Source organism: Dermacentor variabilis, chromosome 1 (genome assembly GCF_050947875.1).
Source record: "Dermacentor variabilis isolate Ectoservices chromosome 1, ASM5094787v1, whole genome shotgun sequence".
Taxonomy (NCBI): Eukaryota; Metazoa; Arthropoda; class Arachnida; order Ixodida; family Ixodidae; genus Dermacentor; species Dermacentor variabilis.
The window spans coordinates 273,863,455-273,885,853 of record NC_134568.1 but is presented as its reverse complement, the minus strand read 5'-3'; the positions used below and the strand labels follow the sequence as shown (position 1 = coordinate 273,885,853).

Genomic DNA, 22,399 nt, shown 5'->3' with positions numbered 1-22,399 from the left:
GAAAAGGTAATTTTGCGTACGTCGTGGTTGGTTATGATGCGCGCTTTTCCGGATTGAGCGCTCCGGTCGGCTCCGGCGTCCGGCACCCTTTTCCGGTGTACTGGCTCGTGGGTCATTCAGTGCTTAAGCTGGGTCTGGTGCTTTAAAAAAAGATGATCTGCGTTAAAGGACGCGCGAGTACTCTTGCTAATTATGTAAAGGCTTCATCTAAAGCCGTAGCGTCACAAGTCCAGCCAATAAGTCCGGTTGTTGAGGTGAAAAAAGAAGTGAAGGTGCCGCCGTCGCCTGCTAAGCTCTCGCACTATGCCCTTGCGAAGTCTTTGCCAACGAAGGAACTGCTTGCTTGCTCGGGAAGCTTTACAGGTTGGTTAGCAGAAGCTTTAATTCACAGAATAATTAAGGTTTACCTTACATATTTTGCTTAAAGGAAATTGTATTCGTTTCTAGTGATTCATTCGTGATCTCCATGTTCATGACCTTGATATGGAGTTTCGATCTCCTTGTGCTGTATGGCTTGCGGTTTTTATTTTATTGATACAGCCCCAGCTCAGGTACGAATGGCCCACACGGACATCAAGGTGCCAGATTTTTCTGCCTACCGGAGGAAATCAAAGTTGGATCCTACCAAGTACTCGCGGGATGCCGAGGTATCCGGCAAAGTGCAGACCTACCTTATTCTCGGCGGTAAGTCTGAAGCCAAACAGTTTCGTACACTGCAGCGTTACATGCAACAATCCAAAGCAGGAACATCATTGAAGTTTACCTGTCCGTGTGTTTACTTCTAATGTACAGTGCGTTGCTGTTTGCTCTTTACTATATGCTTTGTTTTCGAAAGAACCAGCTGCGAGCATGTCTCGCATATAATCGATACCAATATGGATAGCGCAAAAAGAAAAAAGAAGGAAAGAGAGAGAGAAAGAATCGCTAAATCCTAAAGCAACATATTCGTTATTGTACTACCTGTCTTCCTTCAGTACAGCATTTAGATCGAGAGTAATGCACCTTAAACCACTGGAGGGTGTAAGCCGAGTCTAACCATCGATATTTTGATATTTATTTCCTTAATAGCAAATACAGCAATGAATTGGGGAATAAAATGTGAACTTCTTGCCATTTTGTCGACACCACTTGCGTCAGTATGCCTGCGTTACGCAGTTTGTTGCCAGCACTTGTGCATGCATTGTCAGTGCGTGTTGTTGTAAACTGGAGAAAGAAAACAAGAGGAGCGCTTAATTTTTTTCTAACGCTTCACGTAGTTCTGGTTACTATTCACAAAAATGTAACTGCTTCTGATATCATTTTTGTGAATAGATACGAACTTTAAGCACACTTGGAGATCACTAGAGGGCTGAGAGAGCAAGCTAATTGGGGGCAATACTGAACTAAAATGTGCCGTTATGCTAAAGCAGACCAAATTTCATGTTGGGAGGAGTTCACTGGCATGCTACTAACTCATTATTTAGTGGATAGGATTAAAGCACCTGTGTGTACTTGCAGCAGTGTCTTAGTGGCTGTTGTACTCTACGGCTGAGCCTGAGGATGTGGGTTTGATTCCTTGCTGCACTGGCTGCATTCTGATGGAAGCAGAATGCAGAAACACTCAGGTGCTTAAATTTAGGTGCCCAATAAGTAGCTCGAATTGGTCAAGTATAATCCAGAGACCACTGCCCCTTATTATGGCATCTCTAATAGCCTGTGTGTTGTTTGGGGACATGCAGTGTGATAATAGACATATTTAGCAGTGTTTTCAGTCCTCTCTGCTTTGACCAATATATCTTAACAATTTGCACACAGCTGCTCAGCAGGAATGCTAGTGTGTGTGTGCACAATGTTCATACTGGCAGTGGAACATAGAACACTGCCAACCAGTGGCATAGCCAGAAATTTCGTTCGGGGGGAGAGGGCTCACATTGCAGATTGGTCTCCTCCTCATAGAATTTGTTGAGGGATCAAATACATGAATAATAACTGCATTGCCATTGCCAAAGATGCTGCAAATGAATATTTGGATGCTACGCACTGTCAAGACAAGTCAGTCAGTCAGTCAAGAACTTTATTGAAGTCCTGAGGAGTTTCAAGCCATTGGAGATCCCACGCGGGGAACTCCTCCGGCCGAAACCGTAGGCGACGCCCAAGTCAGGACGGGAACGTGGTGATGCTCTGCCAGTTCTTGGGCTTGAACATAGTATGTCCCGAACATACGTAGTACATACATACATACATACATACATACATACATACATACATACATACATACATAGTATGTATGTATATAGTCCCGGGACATACGAACTGAAGTTTGTATGAACTGAAGTTCGTATGTCCCAAACTTGGGGCGTACGAATGTAAACGAATACACTCATATGTCTCAAAAATTGTGCCCGAAATAACTTATATCAATGCTTCCGTGTTTTTTGTCTATTTAATAAGTAAAAAAAATATCACACGAGCTTTAGAACTATATCAGTTCGAAACCAGCAAAGCAGTGCATGCTGCTGATATTAAAAATGTAAAGGCCGTGAAATGAACAAGTTGAAGACAAATATTTTAATGAAACTTTGTCATTCAATAACCTTGTTAACATTATTGTACATTTGCAACGGCGAGGAAAAAACTCAATGACACTGTCCTTTGTTCCAAATATTGCGCAGGAGCAGCTGTCACTGGTCGTGTATTGTGAGTAATTGCTCCCAAATTATTGTTGCAACAGAGAGCACATACAAAAAGCAGGAGTTCTGCAAAATATATAAGGGTGAGTCAAATGAAAGTGAGCCAATGCGAATATATGACAAACAGGGTATTTTATTTAAAAGTCTCCATGAGCATTTATACATTTGTCCCACTGAGTAACGAGTTGCATGATTCCCGTCTCATAAACATCCTTGGGTTGCTGCTTCAAAAAGTCTGTAACTGAGTCTTCGACGTCATCGTCCGACACGAGTCTGGTTCCCTTGAGCTGTTTTTTCAACTGCCCCAAAATGTGGAAGTTGCAAGGCGACAGGTCTAGGCTGTATGGTGGATTTTACGGCATTTCTCACTTTAACTTTGCCAGTTCTGTGTTAACCACATCAATGACGTGGGGACGGGCATTGTCGTTGAGCAAGATGACCCCATTCGTCCATTTTTCACGTCGTTTGTTCTTGATTGCGACACGCAGCTGATCCGGCATTTCACAATATTGGAAACAATTGATAGTCTCTCCAGGTTTAGCAAATTCGATCATTAATGGCCCCTGACAATCGAAAAAAAAGTCAACACCTTTCCGGCGGAAATGACGGCCTTTGCATTCTTTGGGGTGTGGTGAAGTCGAATGTTTCCGCTGTAAGCGTTGCCGTCGTGTTTCAGGCTCGTAATAGTGGCATCATGATTCGTCCCCGGTGACAGCTGCAGACAAGAAGTTGTCACCCTCATTGTGATACTGGATCAGATGAGTCAAGGCAGCGCCGAACCTCTCCGTCTTCTGGTGGTGGTTCAAAATCTTGGGCGTCCATTGTGCACACTAGAGCCGATAACCAAGGAAGGAAGGAAAACTTTATTTGGTCCTGCAAGTAGTGATAATTAATCACTAAGCGGGCCGCTCCCACGTCTGTACCGGAAGGCCAAGCCTCACGGCCATGTCGTGAGCCTGCTGGACATCCCAGAATTGTTCATCCAGGTCCGGGCTGCGAAGTGCAGCCTCCCACCTGGACGCATCCTTGATCGCCGAGTCTTCAATTCTTTCACAAGACCAGAGCATGTGTTCGAGCGTGGCTAAAGCACCACAATCTTGGCAGTAAGGCTCTGTATACGTCTCTGGATAAAACATGTTCAGTCTCCGTGGGCAAGGATAAGTACCAGTCTGTAGTAAGCGTAATGTAAGTGCCTGAGCCCTGTTTAGTTTAGGATGTGGCACCGATAACCAAGATGTTCATGAATTATGGTGTGAACCAAACCGTGACTGATGTTCACATGCTCTCATAGTTCATAGATGAATATCCTCCGTTCTTGTCTATTCAGCTCATAAACCTTTGCAATTGTGTTGGGGGTGATTGCATGGTAGTTTTGGCCTGGTGTTGATCGTATTTGCAACTTTCACGTCCTTCTTTGAACCATCTGCTCTAATGCTTCACAATGGCCAATGACATCTAGTGTTCAACGTACATGGCAACCGTACAGTGACTAATTTCTTTTTGGGAAACACCTTCAGCTATCAAAAACCTCACGACACCATGCTGTTCAACTTTTGGAGCGTCCATTATGTCATGCAACCGTGTTCAACCCAGTGTATAAGAGCAGTAAAGAACATTTATCCTCACACCTGCGTGTCACTTTTGTAAAAGAGAGATTCCTGTGTGCTACGAGCATGCCTCGCAGATAATGAACCGAACCATTATTGCTTGGGGTGGGTTGGGTGACTTTTGTTTGACTTGCCCTCGTACATTAGAAATGTAAGGTACACCGGAATATACAAATGCGAAGACACAGCTTGATAAAAGGCAGAACAGTGCCACTGGAAACAAAGTTCTATACACATATACAGAAAACTGTGCAACAAAATATTTAAATACACGTATAAGTCTCCAGTAAATTCACATATCTAAGGTAAAGTTACAGCATATTATGCGTCAAACAAGGCAGATAAACATGTTGGGCAATCACAGATCACAAAATCCTAAGGTTGCCCCCTCCCCTCCCTTCACTCCCCTCGATGTATCACACGCGATGGAAGGCGGCGCACTTCCTCCCTGCTTTTCTTCCTTGCGCACTCAAGACTGAGCCACCAGCGTCGGCTCACCCATGCCCCTCCCCCTACATTTTCACTCGCGCATGCGGCGCGTGGTCACAATATTATCGCCTTGGACTTAATACAAAACATGAGGGCGACAGCGACGGCAGGAATGCGCCTGGAGTATCCATATAATTGCTATCACAATAATATAATAAGAGTATCCGGCAAGTGAAGCATCCCGTGGTCCATTACTTTCCGCAAAAGAAGAAGTAACCAAATTGAGCTTTCGCCATGCGGCAATTCGCTGCGCCGCAACTTTTTTTTTTCTTTTGTGGGCCTGGAGCACCGAAATAAAAAGAAACTCAAAGGAAAGCACGTTGGCCACAATGGAATGCCTACTTTGGGCACCTAATGTGGCTACTGAAGGAATATTGAAGAAAACATGAGACGCTTGGGTCACAGAGAGCCACACGCTTACTGCTATGTAACCTACACCGTTCGAGACAAGACTTTCCGGAGAGTCCCCACAGTGATGGCGGCGAGCGACCATTGTTTATTTTACTCGTCTGCTATCCACAAAGCGTCCAAAACTCTGCCAGGCGAAAATCCACTTGGCCAGACAAAAACAAACGCACACTGAAGGGCGCTGCGCAGTGGTCAGGGCAACACGAGAAAACGCATGTGCTCTGGCTGGCTTTGGCAGCCCACGGGTAACGAGAACAAGAAAATTGAAGACTCTCAATGTGTCCTTGCAAATAAAAGTCAAAGTAAAAAAATAAATAAGAACGTAGTTACCTTTTCTGACTTTAATGTCTTGACATGAATGCTTTGGCGCAGGTGAAATTTTGATGTTCTTTTCTGTGACATGACGGCACAAATGAACCACCACAAAGCTTCGTCACATCAGACCTCACTGCGTGCTCCGTCAACTTGTCTAATGGTGTGTTTATTTCGCTTGTCTCGTTGTATGGTCTGACGTACAACGTTAGAAAAGTTGATGCAGCTTTGATGTCAAATGTTTAAACAACATTGAACCTGCAAAGTTCCGGAATGATAATCTAAAGTACAACTTTGGGAATGTCAAGGCACCTTTCGCATCAGAAGTTTATGAGAACTTTATACCAATAAAGTTTCGGGATTGAAATCCATGCGCTTCGTAGCTTTAGTGGCCTCCGTGAGATGTTTTGATGAGACCGTTTGCCATCAAAATGTCCTTGAAACTTCATGCTCAGATGGGGCTCCTTGTGTTGTGTGACCCCCATTGCATGGGCGTTGCCATGAAATCCAGCCTGAGTTCGCAATGTTCGTGCTGAAATGTCTTTTCGAGCGTGAAAAAGACATTCTATGCAAAATCTAGAACGATTTCCGCCGCTGGGGGTCGTTTTGGTCGGCGGTGCTTGATAGCACGAAAAAATTTCGAGGCGGGGGGGGGGGGGTGCTGAAGCCCCGTAAGCCCTCCCCCCCCCCCCCCTGGCTATGCCCCTGCTGCCAACACTCTGCTACAAAGGCAATTCAGCATAACGTGAGAGTGCGTCTACTTGGTTTCTTTGTTGTTTGCAGCCAAGCTGATTGCACATCGCAGGCATCTCTGATAGACGCGCTTTTTAATAAGCAAAATGAACATTGTTCTCTGCTGCGGCTACCTAAGCATGTGAAGTATGAGTGGAGTGTAAAAGACTTTGCCATAAATGTCTAATTTCATTTGAATGAGAAGAAAGGGGGTTAACCGAGGAGCCCGATTTTTTATTAGTCATATCATATGAAGCCAATAAACATTGGCACCAAGGACAACATATGGGAAATTACTTGTGCTTAATAAATGAAATAAAGGAACGATAAATTAATGGAAATGAAAGTGGATGAAAAAACTACTTGCTGCAGGTGGGGAACGATACCACAACCTTCGCATTTCGCGTGCGATGCTCTACCAATTGCATCAAGGGAAATTAGCTGTTCTTTCTAATTTATGTGTATATATAATAAGAAAAAGAAAAATTAAGGGGGACAAAGGGGGGCAACTTCTTGTAGCTTGTTTGCAGTAATAATGTCAAGAGAAAAATTCTGCGCTCTATGAAAGAATCGATTGCTGGAAGGTGTTTATACTATGTAAACGTTATGGATAGATTGGTACAGCTACAAAGAACAAAATTGTAATTCTTGTAGCATTGGTGACCGGCTGAAATCACAGGATTTGCTGCTACAGCATGGTTATATTGTGCCAAATCTCTAATTTGTCAACGTTAGGATTTTGGGCTACATTGCACTTCATATTTTCAGGAATTAAGCATGACAAGTTTAATTAGTGTGTAGTAGTGAGGCCACATTGTGGTGTGTCTAACTTATTAACTGGGTGTACACTCTTGGAAAAAAGCATATAGAACACAGGCTCCCTGAAAAAATTTAATTTCTTTGTAATTCAGATGCACAAACTGAAATGGATGAGTGCACTGCAAAGTTAGAAATGCCCGATTTGGACTACAGTCCTCAACTTCAAGTTGCATTCATAGGTGGAAAAGAAATCTGCTTTACTGTGGAATCCCTGGTCCATATACTTTCACTGTCATAAATTTTGGCAAACAGAACCTTATTTTACTGGGGGCTGAACAGTAGCCAAAAATTCTAATGTTAAATTGAATATTGTGTATATTGTAATTTTGTTTCAAATTAACAGAAACACAGAAACAAGCAGCTAACAAATTGCCTGCTTGTTGACAACATATGAGTGTATCAACTAACAGCAATGAACAGCCTAGCTTATGAGCAAAATCTGGTAAATAGCAGTGTGCTTAATATTTTTCTTACTTTTGGCTTAGTTTAAAACTTTTTGTGGTGCATGTTGTCGTGTATATGTTGCACTCATGTATGTCGTGTGCCTACACAATGCATACTGCATGAGGAGTTAAAAAACTGTTGTGCTTAAAGGGGCTGACAACCATTTTTTATGGCACCCGTTTTCTTTAGTGTAAGGGAAAGCTTACTGGTATGAGCGTCCAATCATACAGTGGTAACGTGCAATATGCCGTGGAAAATTTTTTAGCAGAATTTTCCGATCTGCTTTGAGAATGTAGTCATGCTGAAGAAACACGCTGGAAACAGTGTTAGGTGAGCGTGATGGCGATTATAAGCCAGCACTGGGCCAGTATTTTGAAGCAATGCCTTTTCCGTTTCTATGCCTTTTCAGGCTTTTTCGCGCTTGGCCAGTGGTCAGAGCGATGGTCTGCCCACATTATCAACGGGATCAGGCGGCCGTGTGTGGTGGATGATAAGAATAGCATAGAATAAGGCATAAGGCACCGCTACAAAATAGCGGCCCTGGTAGGAAGCAGACAAGTGCAGCTCCAGCTGTACGAAGGTAATATTTCGTTTATCAAGCCAAGGTTCCTGCAGTTCATGCCTTATGAAGTGTTGAATTATATTTACAATAAGTGATGTACGAATCTATGTCTTAGTGATGGCTCCCACCAAGTAACAAACTGATCTGGAAGGCTGTGTTCTTGCTGGCTGGATGCACCAGGCTTTTCTTTTTAGCCGAGCACAGTGGTAGGATGTGCCTGTAAATATTATTGCAGTGCCGGCACCTGTTCACTGCACAATTCGTCATTGGCACTTGATATCTCGCAGAGACCTCAGAACTCGTTAAAGAATCCCAGGTGATCCAAATTTCCAGAGTCCTCCCCTACGGCGTGCCGCATAAGGTCATGGTTTTGGCACGTAAAACCCCAGAATTTAATTTTTTAGAGACCTCAGTACTCTGGGTACTAACTCACAAACTCATGTGCGCTATGATGCATTGAACGTCTCTGCCCGCTCCGCTGCTCCGTTCATTACCACGAAGGCAGTGTTGCTCATTAGTGCGCACTTTCTTTTTTAATACGCATAAAATAAAGTGCAAAAGCTTAATAATATGCGAACTGCAATTTCCACCTATGAGAATGCTGTGCTTAATAACAGCCGACTTACATACATTAATCTCGTATACTACACCCGAAGTACAACGACTTCAGCACCAGGCTGCGCCATCTACTGATTTTTGAGACTTTCTTTGCCAATTTAAAATTATTATTTCTACTTAAATCACGAACAGTGTGCTGGATTCTATCACTATAAATCATGGTCATTTCATTGCCATCAACATCTCGCAACACATTCTGGCCAGTTGTGAGTCCCTTTAAGAAATGATGCACAGCTTTAAAATGAAACCACCACGAAGCAAACATAAGTGATGCAATGCGTCTGTGCTTGCTAAGGCTTGTTCAGTGTTGAAAAATTGACATAACTAAGTGGGCATTGTATCCGTTGTTTATGTTGATGGTCATATATCCAAATACTGGGAATTGAAGTGCTGAATAGAATTACTTCGTTGACTATTAGTTGCTTTGAATTCAGATTTTCAGTGTTCATGAGAGTTTTAAAAATATTTTACAAATGTGAAACATTTCGAGGAAAATAACAATGCTTGTGAATGGGCAGGAGCAAAGCATGTGTACAATTTGCAATCGCATTTATGTGCAGTTGGAGCTGTGGGGGCCACGTATGCTGCCAAGTCCATCGTAACGAAATTTGTGTCGGCTCTGGCTGCCTCGGCTGATGTATTAGCCATGGCCAAAATCGAGGTGAAGCTGAGTGATATTCCGGAAGGCAAAAATGCTACCTTCAAGTGGCGGGGAAAGCCACTGTTTGTACGTCATCGGACAAGTGAGGAGGTCAGCAGGGAAGCTTCTGTTGACTTGAGCTCTCTGCGAGATCCACAGGACGACAAGGAACGTACACAGAACCCAGAATGGCTGATTGTATTGGGTATGCATTTTCTTTGAAAATTTCTCATAGTACTTCAGAGACATTGTAACACCTTGGAGTGCAAGGCAGCCAAGGTTTTTCACTCAAGGTAATATTTGGTTGCATATTATGAAATGATTGTATTTGGCTTCAACAATCTTGCTGATTTGCACTTTTTTTTTTGTGATCCTGATAACTACTGAAAGGCTTCTTAGAAGCACAGGAAACATTATCTTCTATGGTTAATATTAATAATTTTTCTTAATAGTTGTCTTTGGTTATCTGCATCTAATCATTGCAAAAGAGGGCATGCCAATGCGGCACAGGCAAAAAAAAAAAAAAAAAGAGCAGTGTGAAATTTGCCTTATATTGTCATGGCCTGTCAAGGTTGTTCTTTTTTTAATCAGTGCTTATGTACTTATTTGGCATAGTCGGGCATAGTCTTTACATTGAAAGAAAGGTGGCGGCGTACAGACGCGTCATAACCAACTTGATCTACCTTTCGCAGGTTGGTGGTAATTCCGTTCCTACTTGTGGAAATATTATGGAGCCCCGTCGCTGTTGCTGCAACGAGTGTATTGCTTATTGCCTGCTTGTCGCCAAATTTGTGTTTGCCGGGACATTCGCGGTTCCCTGGTGCTCTCTGTTCTTTGAATTATGGCAAACACGGGTACTCTCGGGGACGTTCTCACGGCTTTTGGTGAAAAGCAACCGAATAGCATAAAAAAGGTTGTGAAAGTGTTAGGCGACGTACTAGCGAAGCTTGACAAGTTCGCAACTGACGTGAAGGACGAAATTGCAGCCGTGCGAACATCAAACACTGATATCCATTCTGAACTAGAGGGAATACGAGGGGCTATGGGTTTCATGAATGAGAGTTTTGAGCAGTTCAAGAAGGATGTCGTGGAGCTCCGTCACGAGGTGACCAAAGTCAAAACACAGAATTCTCAATGCCAGTATGAAATTAAACAGATGCAGAAGGCACTATTGGAAGCTAAGAAAGAAATTATCGAGCTAAAGCAATACAGCAGGAGCCAGAACGTAGAAATAAAAGGCATACCAGTGGTGCCTGATGAGAATCTGTGCAAGTCAGTGGAAAAAATAGCAACATCTGTGGGTGTTGATGTCTCCGAAGACGACATTGACGTTGTGCACCGCGTCCGTTCAAAGGGCAAGGATATACCTAATGTTGTGTTGCGCTTTCCACTCATGCTGTGCGGGATAAGTTCTTCTCTGCAGCTAGAAAGGCAAGGCTTACCACAAGAATTCTTGGCTTCGAAGAATGCAATCCAGTTTATGTTAATGAGCATCTCTGTATTGGGAACAAAGTACTGTTGAGCAAAGCACGTCAACTGCGCCTAGAGAAAAAATAGAAGTTTGCTTGGGTTTCGCAAGGAAAGATCTTCATGAGGAAGACAGAAACCTGAACTGTATTGAGAATTGAAAGTGATAGCGACCTGGCTCAAATTTTATAGTTTCTTTTTTTCTTGTACATATCTTCTCGTTGTCTTTCTGTTTCATCATGACTTTTAGTTGGGATCAAGTTGATCAATTAATAAAACACCAAGATGTGTTCTCAGTTTTTCATTGCAATGTGCGCAGCATCCAAAAAAATCTGAACTTACTGAGTGCTTACCTATCAAAGCACACATTTCTTTTCGACTTGATCGCTATTACGGAAACCTGGCTCAAAGATAAAGAATCACCATTTATACCAGGCTACAAACTTTCCTCTCTGCCAAGAGTTTCAAGGGCATGAGGAGGTGGTGTTGCCTTCTTTATAAAAGAAAGTATTGATTTTGAAGTCCTTCCTGCCCTTACTATCAGTGACCCTACAATTGAGGCACTTTTTATCAAAATTGAGTGTGGTATAACGGTCGGTGTGGTGTACCGGCCTCCCAGTTCTGCTGTTTCAGTTTTTATTGAGAAACTTGAATCAATTGTAGAAATCTTAACCTCTAAAAAAGTAACAGTGTTGTAATTGTAGGAGACTTTAATATAGATGTTTCTAGAGAAACTAACAATTACACCTTACTTCTACAGTCATATAACGTATGCAGTCTTATAACAGAGCCAACGCGAATCACAGGCAGTTCTAGCACTTTAATCGATCATGCGCTTACGAACATCCCATGTAACAGATGGGGTGGAACTTACCTAGATCCAATAGCCGATCACATGCCCATATTTTTTGCTGTCAAAATCGAAGGAAAGATATCTGCGAACATATCTGGTCATGAACGGCAGAAAAAGATGGACTATCAATTAGTTTGCGAGAACCTGCGGCAAGTAAACTTCTTGGATACCTATGATACCGACATAAACAAAGAATATACAAACTTCTTTACAGTTGTCCAGAGTGCCGTCTTGCATAGCACCATACACAAGTTCTCTGGTCGATATGTTGCACCTATATGCCCATGGATGACTCGCGACATCCTACGCATACTAAAAGAGAAAGAAAAATGGCATGAAAAGTGGAAACGTGCTAAAACCAATAATTATTATCTAAGCCAGTTTAAGCGTTTCAGACACCATTAGAGACATTAGAGACACCTATCGGTGTCTCTAATGCGTAAAAGAAAACAAGAATACCACTCTTCTCTTATCATTAATGCTCAGGGCAACTCAGGTAAAATTTGGAATATTGTAAAAGGTGCAGTAGGGCTTCGTTCAGAGCAGCGTATATTGCCTGATGTACTTAACCAGGAAACAGTTGATGAATTTAACGAGTATTTTGTAAATATAGGACCGCAACTAGCAAACCAACTTCCTCAAGTCACCGAATGTATGCAGTCTATCCAATCAGTGGTGAATACTATGGTAATTGAGGATATCACAGTGGATGAAATAATAGCAGTTGTTAATGGACTAAGAACTGAGGCAGCTGGGCTTGACCAAATACCTGTTAAGCTAATTAAGGACAACATTGACATATTAGCGGGTCCCCTCCTTCACCTATTTAATCATTCCCTTGATTCCGAAACATATCCTTCAGAATTAAAAATAGCAAAAGTAATTCCGATTTATAAGGACGGAGATCGCTCTAGTCCATCAAGTTATCGGCTGATTTCAATTACTACCGTGATCAACACAGTGTTTGAAAAGATACTCTCTGTGCACATAAACAAATTCATATCCAAATACAATATACTGAGCCGTGCCACCAACACGGTTTCAGACCTCAGAAATCAACTTCCTCCGCTGTTTTCACCTTGACGCACCTACTTAATACGGCTCTCCAGCAGAATAAAATTGCGGTCGTTGTCTATCTTGACATAAAAAAGGCCTTCGATACAGTTGACCATCAGATATTACTGAACAAAATTAACAATCTAGGATTTAGGGGCAAAATCCTGAACCTGCTTCGAAGCTACCTCAGTAACCGCAAGCAGCAAGTAATACTTAAAAATTATACGTCTACTTTACAAACTGAACTAACTGGTGTGAGACAGGGTTCCGTTCTTGGGCCCATGCTTTTCTCACTTCACATAAATGATTTCCCTGCAACGCTTAGGCATTCACAGGCTTTGATGTATGCTGACGACACCGCTCTTCTATTTACTGGAGACAGTCTGCCCGATATACAGGATAAAATAAATGCAGAATTAGATAATGTTTTTAAGTGGTTCACGTCCAATGAACTGACCCTTAATCTTAGTAAGACTAAGTATACAGTTTTTCATTCCAGGAAGAAAAAGCTCGATACTGAAATACTGGACATATCATTACGTGGCACAAAACTACAACAAGTTGTCTCCTACAGATATTTAGGCATTTTCTTTGATTCAGACATGCACTGGAAAACTCACATTAAACACCTTTGTTCCAAGCTTGCTTACGGATGTTATATTCTTCTTAAGGCTCGTGAATGTTTTGGATATCCTGTCCTACGTATTCTGTACTTCTCCTTCATTCAGAGCCACATATCGTATTGTATTGACTCATCGGGAAACACCTTTATAACTTACCTTGAGCCTGTATTCCGTCTGCAAAAACGCGCATTAGGAATTACCTGTCACCTCTTCTAGGTGTACACAATCCAGCACGTACTTGTATAGCTCATCGCATGTGTTGCCAGTGCAGGCATTGTATGAATTGAAAATTGCTGAGGTAATTCATAGTATTATCGAAAACAATAATCCACTTCCAATTACCTTGTTTAAAATCCCGTTACGAAATACAAGAGCTGCAAGTAATCAGTGTTTTAATTTGCCCCATGTCAAAATCTGTATGGGAAAAGGCTCGTGGAATTTAACGGCGTACTTATTTGGAATTCTTTGCCAATACATATAAAAGAAGCCCGTAACTTTAGGTCTGCTGTGAGAAAATACTTTTTTGAAAAATACTGTCAATAAAAGGAAACTTCTTTAAATTTAGATTCCTGTCTAAGTTGTACACATCAATTGCTCAAGTTGTGCATGTCAATGTCATTGTTAAGTATTATGTCTGTTTTGTTGCTCACGCACGTTGAGGATAAAAGAACACTGAGTTACATTTACCTTCGTGTCTGAGTTATCTATGTTTATATTACTATTATGTATTATGTCTGCTGCTTTTGTGTGCTTGCGTGCTGCGCTTTATAGCCTAAGTTCACTATGGACCCGGGACTAGCCAATGGCTATGGGTCCAGTAATGCTTTTGTATTTTGTAAAATATGTTGTAAATAAAGAATGAATGAATGAATGAATGAATGAATGAATGAATGAATGAATGAATGAATGAATGAATGAATGAATGAATGAAAGTCATGGTCTGTATGTATGGGGTTTAGTGCATATTATTAATGCACTTGACAACTGTGTCATTTGCACAAGAATTTTGACTTTTGCAGTAAAATTGTGCAAACGAAATGTTGCTTTGATGCTTGGAGCAATGTATAGGGGGTATGTACTGAGCTTGATCTGCGAGGTGGCAACAGCATCACCAAGGTAGCTGTGCCATATTGCCGGTCACATCATTTGTGCAGCATCAGAGAAATACCGAAAATTTATCTCGTGCGAGCTGCTGATACCTGTACTAGTAGCTCGTTAAAGCCACTTCTGGCATTAATAAGTAGTTGCTATATTGGCACACACACACACACAGTGGTGTTTTGTGCACTGTGCCATGGAGGCTTGTTTGTTTAGCATAAAGTCTTTGTACGGTGTATCTGCATGTCCTTAAAGACTATATGTGCTGTAGGTGTACGTGAACAGATTTGCACCATTATGGTGATCTGTGCTGTGTTTGGCTGCAACAGTAACATGAGAAAGAAGCCTGGCGGTCAGCATATTACCCAGGTTGGGTTCTCGATACCTAAGGTGATCTAGCATCAGTACCAGAAGGCAGAGCTAACATCACAAAGAAGGACAATGGGGTTTCAGCTACATTAACCGCCATGGCAGACCAGACAATGGGGTTTCAGCTACATTAACCGCTATGGCAGACCAGACGGGGATGCAATACAAAGCCTATGGAAAGCATTTCATTTCTGGTGAAGCAACATTAGCATTTCTTTGCACGATGTAAGTGGACACAACGCACAGTGGGCTCTGTATTGCCAGTGGTTATGTATACAGTGGTGGGAGGTTAAAAATTAATACCTCATACTTATTTCTATTGAAAGCAAGGTGTTTCTCCCGAAAGCAGGGTGTGCTTCTCATAAGCACTGTTAAAAACATGCACAGTTCCCTACGCTTTATGAAATGCATAAGAACACCGTTTGAAGGCCCTTTAATTTGTAAGCTTTGAGTTGCTCACATGACGCAAAGCTTGTAGTGTTCACCAGACTTGTGTACATTTTCAAGAAAAAAAAAGTAACGAATTGCAATGACCACTATAAAAACGTAATTGAGCAATTATTTTAGCATTTTGGCAAATTTTTTGCCTTTGCCAATTACTTGCCTTGTTACATAACACTCCTTTCTGTAGTGCCTTTGGGCCTTGAAACTATGTATAATAAATAAATAAATAAATTACTAAAGTGTAATCATTACATTTACAATACTTTGCTCTCAATCTTTAACATTACACAAATACAGTAAATAGAACGAGCTGGCCTGGATCTTTTATTGTGTCTTCTGCAGCCCATCACATGTTCTTCACTAGCAATTGCTTTCTTAAAATTCTGTAGTATGTGAGACACCAGCACTGAGAGAGAAAACTCACTCGGTGTGCATGTTGGAGGGAAGAGTGGTGTTGTAATTTGTGAACACTTTGTGCACAAGATTCTGGTTACCAACTGATAGAATGCTTGTGTCTGGTCCCTATATCAAGTTTAGCGCTTCATTGCTGCTGGGGCTCAGAGAAAGCGCACCTGGCAGGGTAATGAAAAGCTTTAAATGTTTTTCTTATGTGATTTCCTGGCATAGCGTTCAAAGTGTCCATCGATATCCAGCCAAAACAGCACTAATTCAGATCATCGGCCAACATCTGGTGTAGTATTAAAATGAGGAAACAAATACTGGTGGTTGGGTTTGCTCATCTGAATATGTGCACATGCGAGGCTACTGCAGGGCACAACCATGGGCATTTTACTCTAGTTCCCACCAAATTCAAATGCTTGAATCTCTGTCACCTGTTGCAAAGTAAAAGAAAAAAAAAAGTATGGGGTTTTACGTGCCAAAACCACGATCTCGTTATGAGGCATGCCGTAGTGGGGGACTTCATAAATTTGGACCACCTAGGTTTCGTTAACATGTACCCAAATCTACGTACGCAGGTGTTTTCGCATTTCACAGTTACAGAGTAAAGAGAGTAATTGACCAATTGTGAAACTATGAAAATTTGTAGTGATTACAAGTCATTCATTACATGTAATTTGTGACGTACATGTCTGGTGTCCACAATGAAGTCCTTAAAGTCAGTGAGGTCCACATCATGCAGCTTTGTGTTCAAGCAGGTCAGCACAGGTGCACTTCTTTTTCGTAGCGTAATATTTCTGGTCGATTCAACCCACGTGTATATGTGCTTGAGCTCATCGTTAGCAAATGTTGTATGAATTGAGAGCCAAAACTAACAGAGACGTCAACTAACTGTGTTTTGGCAGCAGCTTACATACAAATGTGTGAAATCATGATCGGCAATATGGCGACAACTGTGGACGTGCTCTTTAAGAATGACATCAAATGCCTACCTGCTATATGTGGTATAATATTCCATAAAAGCTTACATGTCCTTTAATGCCTGCTTATGGGTGATGCCTGAGTGCCATAAACATCTCGCTGGGCCAACTGCTTGAGAAAAATTATGCTACATATTTCCTGATGGCTGAAACGTTGTGCACGTTACTTTTTGGCAGGAAAAATCAACGTTTTTATTCCAAGCTTGACACGCCAAGTCGGCGTGTTATGCCCCCTCTAGCTAGAGTTCATGCCCATGTGAAATGACTTCCGCACACCGGAGTGCTGTGTATGCTGGAGTCTGAGACATGCCTCAGAAAGCAAAGAAATCTTTACATTGAAACAGTGCTTGTTGGCTTGGGAAAATTCCATCAGTGCAACATACTCATTAAGACACATCACACAACTTCATGTCAGCTTCTAAAAAGCATAATATCGCTTTTCGGCACTTGGCAGATCATATAACAAGGCACATAGTTGCAACAAATGCTACAAAAGGAAGCACCTTGTTTATCTGATCTTGCTAATGCTACATAGCATTGTTGAGCACAAGAGTTATTGGCAAAAGGAAGTAAATGAGAATGTTTACTACAACATGGCACCACACTGGAAGACAAATGATGACTCTAACCATTCAATATTTATAGCCCTCATTCTAATAGAAACCACTTCACTGATGAGCCTCCATGTGTTTTTCATGTATCCAGAATGTTGGGTTCACACAAATGTTGAACTAGCCATATCATGTGTATGTGTCCATAGGACCAACACACATCTGTTAATTCTTTGTAAAGGAAGCAGCAAGTTTATTGAAATAATTGACCAAAACCATGGTCCCATTTCCACTAACTTAGCACACATGCCACCTGTAGCACACATCCCCCCCCTTCCTTTCCTCATGCTTGCGCAGGAAGGCTGCACTCGAGGCATACATTGCACTTGGACTTTACACTGAGCATGACACTGCTCTTATATGAAATTTGGCACTCTTATGCGAAAGTACTTGTATATATACAAACTATATACAGGGCGTCTCACTTAACCTGAGCCAAGCGTTAAAAATATATAAATGCTACATAGCTGGGCAGAAACAAGGTAATGTTGTTTTCTGTCGCTTGGAGATATTCAGATTACTTTTTGCATTCTGCCTAATAAGAGTCTTAATAAATCAACTTCTCAATTATTACAGTTAGATAAAAAATGTCAATGAGAAAATTGTAGAGCAACATGGGAAACTCCTGACACAGCTTTCTGTTGCTCAATATGTGCTACATAAAAATTTTTTTCAAGCATGAAAGGAGCCCGCTAATACACGCAAAGTACCTCAAACGGCCAGTCGTGCGACGATTTTGAGTGTATTCACACACTTCTTTCGCACTCTGAAAAACACCTTTATGTAGCACGTATTGAGCAAAAGAAAGCTGAATTGGGAGCTTTTCATGTTGCTCTACAATTTTCTCGTTGACACTTTTAATCTAAGTATAATAATTTAGAAGTTGGTTAATTAAGATGAAGTATCTAATTAGGCAGAATGCAAAAAGTAATCTATTTCCAATCGACGGCAAACAACAACACCTTGTTTCTATCCAGCTACATAGCATTATCATATTTTTGAAGTTTGACTCAAGTTACGTAAAGCACCCTGTATAATATTCTTCTTTACTGTATTTACAAGTCGCTCTTGAAAGTTTTGTGGAAGCAAATTGGGGCTGCTATTCCAGCATTAATCATGGCTGGGATTATGGTAAACTTTTCTGCTCTGTTTATATTCCAAATACACCATTAGCCCTCAGTGAAAGGTCAAAATGGCTCACAGCCCATATGGGCATGGCCCAAGCCGTTTTGACCTAAGATATAGGGCTAATGGCACATTTGGAATAGTTTTGTGTTATCCTGGCCATTATTTCAGCTTTTTAAATTGAGTAAATGTGTCTAACAGTGTATCGAATTACTTTTAACGTAGAAGAGCAATCAAATGTTGCCTTGGCAGGCAACAGGGAGCAAGTCACTTTGATTATACAGTGGTATCTTGTAAAAGCATTCCTCTCTGGTATTAATGGTTGCCCTTCTCCTCCTCTTTTTATTTATGGTGCACTGGAGGGTATGAGTCTCCACAGGTGCCAGGCAATGCTTGCAGTGTTCCATCCAGTAACACGATGTCATGCTACGCTTTCTTCTTTCTGGTTGCGTTCCAAATCTTGGCATAGACAGCTACTATCTTTGACAGACATCTGTCATCCTAAGCCCTGATTCAATCCTGTTGTAGACCACAATGACGATAGCTTCAACAAGACAGCATCAAAGTCATCAGCAATGCATGTGTAGCTGCAGGGTGAGGCAGAGTTGAGTGGGCACCATTAAAGCAAACTTGGGATCTGATTAATTAAGCATGAGTGCTGCTTAGGCAAGAGACACTGTCTAGGGAAAATGCAGGTTTTGGAAAGTGATGTGTGCAAGTTGTCAAACTGTATAAATCTGTGTAGTATTCATAATGACACAAGCTAAGTAGCACCATTGCCTAAACTAGAATGTGGTATGAATAATTGACTTAATATTTATTAATGCGATAAGCTTTCTTAGGATACTTCACGCACTTTCTGGTGTCTATCTGTCTGTCCTAGTCATGTCTCTGTTTTCCCACCTACTTGGGTCACTGGGGTAGGCCATGGTCTAATTGGTAGAGCATTGGGCTGCTGTCCTGAAGAAACCGGGTTCGAACCCAACTATTGGACCAGCTTTGGTCACTGGGTACTGGCAAAGTGTGTTTTTCAGTGAACCTCTCTGGTGCCAACTTGTGTCACTGGGTATGTGCCGCTCTTCAGTGAACCTCTTTGACACAAACTTGGGTCACAGGATATGTGACCCAAGTTGCAAAAATCTTTGTTTACATGGGTGTAAGAAATTAGATGCCAGGGCAATGTCCAGGCGTGTTCGTGTTCTAGTATGCTTAATTATGCAGAGAAGTTGTCATCTTATGTGTCAAGCAAGTTAGTTTAGCTTGTTGGAACGAATTGGAATACACTGTCTTTCAACATAACTACAGGCATGTGGCTCACTGCATTTGTTCACTTTATGCTGGTCTGCTCACTCTGGTTTGTCCTTGCACCTGCTTCCACTTTTTTTATTCCGCTGCTCATTATCTTGAAGATCGTGGCCAATATAATTTCAGGATTTTTAGCACATCTGAAGCTACGAAGGGAGGGTAGGGATTTCAGATGGCCATAAAAGAGACAGGTAACCTTTGTTGATATTGTCGTAATTAGAGGAGCAGTATAATATTTCACTTGAATGTTCATTATTGCAGTCTTAAGTATGGTGGTTTTATTTGCCTAATGCTAACATTTCAGGGCCTCGTTGAAGGCTTCAGTTGAGTGCTTAAAGTGTTGTGCAGTGTTGTAGTCATCTTAGTAGTGGTAATGTTCAATTTGACATACTGTCGGCATGAAATGTAACATGAACAGTGGAACATGTTTTTGAAGCATAACTGAAGTCACAGTATGCGCTGTCAGGCACTCATTGCCAAAGACAAGTGCACACATCCACTTTGCTTGTTAGAGTGTGAGGATGCTTGCCCTACTGCCATAGTTTTATGTGATTTTTGTTTTCTTGCCTTTAAATAAAAGAAAACAGAAGCTCAACTCCTGCAGTAGGGCAAACATTTTCACCCTGCAGGCAAATTGAATGCTTATGTGCCCGTCTCAGGTGATGACTGGCCAATGGCAAGCACTGTATGTATGGTTATGCGTCACGCACGCTCTCCGCTCTTCACATTTAATTCGAAAGGATAGTACATTAAATATCCTTTGTTGTACTGTGTTTACAGATAGCATAGATAGCGTGTAATAATTGGAACACTGCACCACCTCTTTGTGCTGCAGCTGGTAGCATTGAAAGGAACTAGGGGGTTTGTGAACTTAACTTGTACTGAATGCAAGGTAAGCCTTCTGGTATGGCCTCGGGATCATTAGCCTTTCATTTCATGCTGCACATAGATATGTGCCTGTAAAAAAATGACACGTTGGTGGTTGACCTCTATGAGTCTGTGTTAGTTTCATTTTCACTTTTCATGTAGAACCTTGTTTCTGATGGTTATGCGTAATCTTGTGCATACTTCTGCAGGTGTCTGCACTCATCTGGGCTGTGTACCTATTGCCAACGCGGGAGACTTTGGTGGCTACTACTGCCCATGTCATGGCTCACACTACGATGCATCTGGCCGCATCCGCAAAGGGCCAGCACCTCTAAACCTTGAGGTGCCTCCATATGAGTTTACCAGTGACTCAACAGTGCTTGTCGGCTAACAGATTTAGATGTAGACTAAAACTCCCGGCACAGCTGGTCTGCACTGCATGCAGCTGTGTTCTGGAACTGTAGGCACCTGCCAGTAAAGCTACATTGTTCAAGTTTTGTCTGAGTGCTTGTTCTTGCATTGACTTCACAGGTTTTGTTGCATCTGAATGTTTTACTGGCTGTGCCAGCCTTTGAAACTTCAGTTGACTGTGGCTTAGTTTAGCCATCTGTTTATGGGACAAAAATATGGTGTCACAATAGTCAGTGTTGCAACAAGGGCTGGCTTTATCTGTAAGTATAATATTGCTTATCATTGTTTATGTCTGTACTTCAAATCTGTTGCACTAAGCACAATTTCTTTTTGAGAAACCTGTACTGATAGCACTTAATCAGCCCAATTTGTTCTCCGTTAAGGTATTACACCAATTATGTTAGCACATGAAGTTAAGCAACTAGTGCATAGCTCATTGCTAAGCCTGTTCTAGAAACTTGTACTATATGCCTACATGGATTTTTATCCTTATGCCTAAAGCACATCTCTTTTATGTAACAGTGGGTATGTTCCACACGTGCAGTGTTCCTCTCAGTGAATCATTGTGTGGATGTTACAGGCAAAAAGGATTCTATTACTTAGCAATGAACCCGCCGCAATAGCCCACTGATTATGGTGTGGTGCTGCTCAGCTCGCGGTCGCATGTTCGATCTCTGCCACAGTTGCCGCATTTCGATGGAGTGAAATGAAAAAAACACCCATGTATTTAGATTTAGGTACATGTTAAAGATTCCCAGGTGGCCAAATTAATCTGTAGTCTTCCACTACAGCGTGCCTCATAATCAGACAGTCGTTTTGCCTCATAAAACCCCAAAATTAAATTTACCTTGCAATGAGTGATTTGGATGCCGGGGCAGTGCGTGCTACGTCATATGTTTAATTCTGGAAAGGAAGGAGTCCAAAATGTGCCATCCTATACATTGTAGCCACTATTTTTGGAGGCCTCGCATGCAAGTAGTTGAAAGTGAACCTACTCAGCAGTTTTCTGTGACACAGCAGCATGAGTGTTGAGGTGGTGCGAGTGTCGCCCATTCCTGCAGTGTAACATCTTTACTGAAGCGCCTATGTAGGTGAACTATGGGAATAATCTTTATATTTGATCAAGAAACTTGCAGTGTACTGTCAACTTCTGTTTATTCGAACCACTCACAAGGTCATACTGCGGACCGAATACAGTCCAAGCAGGAGAGGCAGAATACAAAAAGGACAAAAATATTCAACCTTGAAAAAAAGCACGCCTATTGACAAAAAGACACTAAAAATGGACGATGGATACTTACACAAAACTGAACAAGATATTGTATGCGTAAGAAAAAGCCATAAAAGAAGCAACGCGCAATGTTAACAACATAGCACACCACAGACAATACATTCTGATGATCCAAATCACTCACCAGGGGAAAGGAGGACAGAATCATGCAGCAATGCATTCTAATCTATGATTGTATTGGGGAAAAATGCATACTTGTG

The 22,399-nt window shown here is 41.7% G+C and overlaps 1 protein-coding gene across 1 annotated transcript; it reads left to right on the top strand.

Annotated features, from left to right (window-relative positions):
- Positions 1-75: 75 nt before the first annotated feature.
- RFeSP (Rieske iron-sulfur protein) lies at positions 76-20,990 on the top strand. The gene is made up of 4 exons (XM_075676015.1): positions 76-363; positions 541-684; positions 9,221-9,505; positions 20,707-20,990. Exons 1-4 carry the CDS (start codon positions 153-155, stop codon positions 20,886-20,888), a joined length of 822 nt encoding a protein of 273 aa, XP_075532130.1. The 5' UTR covers positions 76-152; the 3' UTR covers positions 20,889-20,990.
- The last annotated feature ends 1,409 nt before the right edge of the window (positions 20,991-22,399 follow it).

Excerpts from the sequence above, each read along its gene's own strand:
- RFeSP (XM_075676015.1), top strand. The coding sequence starts at position 153 with ATGATCTGCGTTAAAGGACGCGCGAGTACTCTTGCTAATTATGTAAAG. Across the intron at positions 364-540 it reads TTGCTCGGGAAGCTTTACAG|CCCCAGCTCAGGTACGAATG; the intron begins GTTGGTTAGCAG and ends TTATTGATACAG. Across the intron at positions 9,506-20,706 it reads AGAATGGCTGATTGTATTGG|GTGTCTGCACTCATCTGGGC; the intron begins GTATGCATTTTC and ends ATACTTCTGCAG.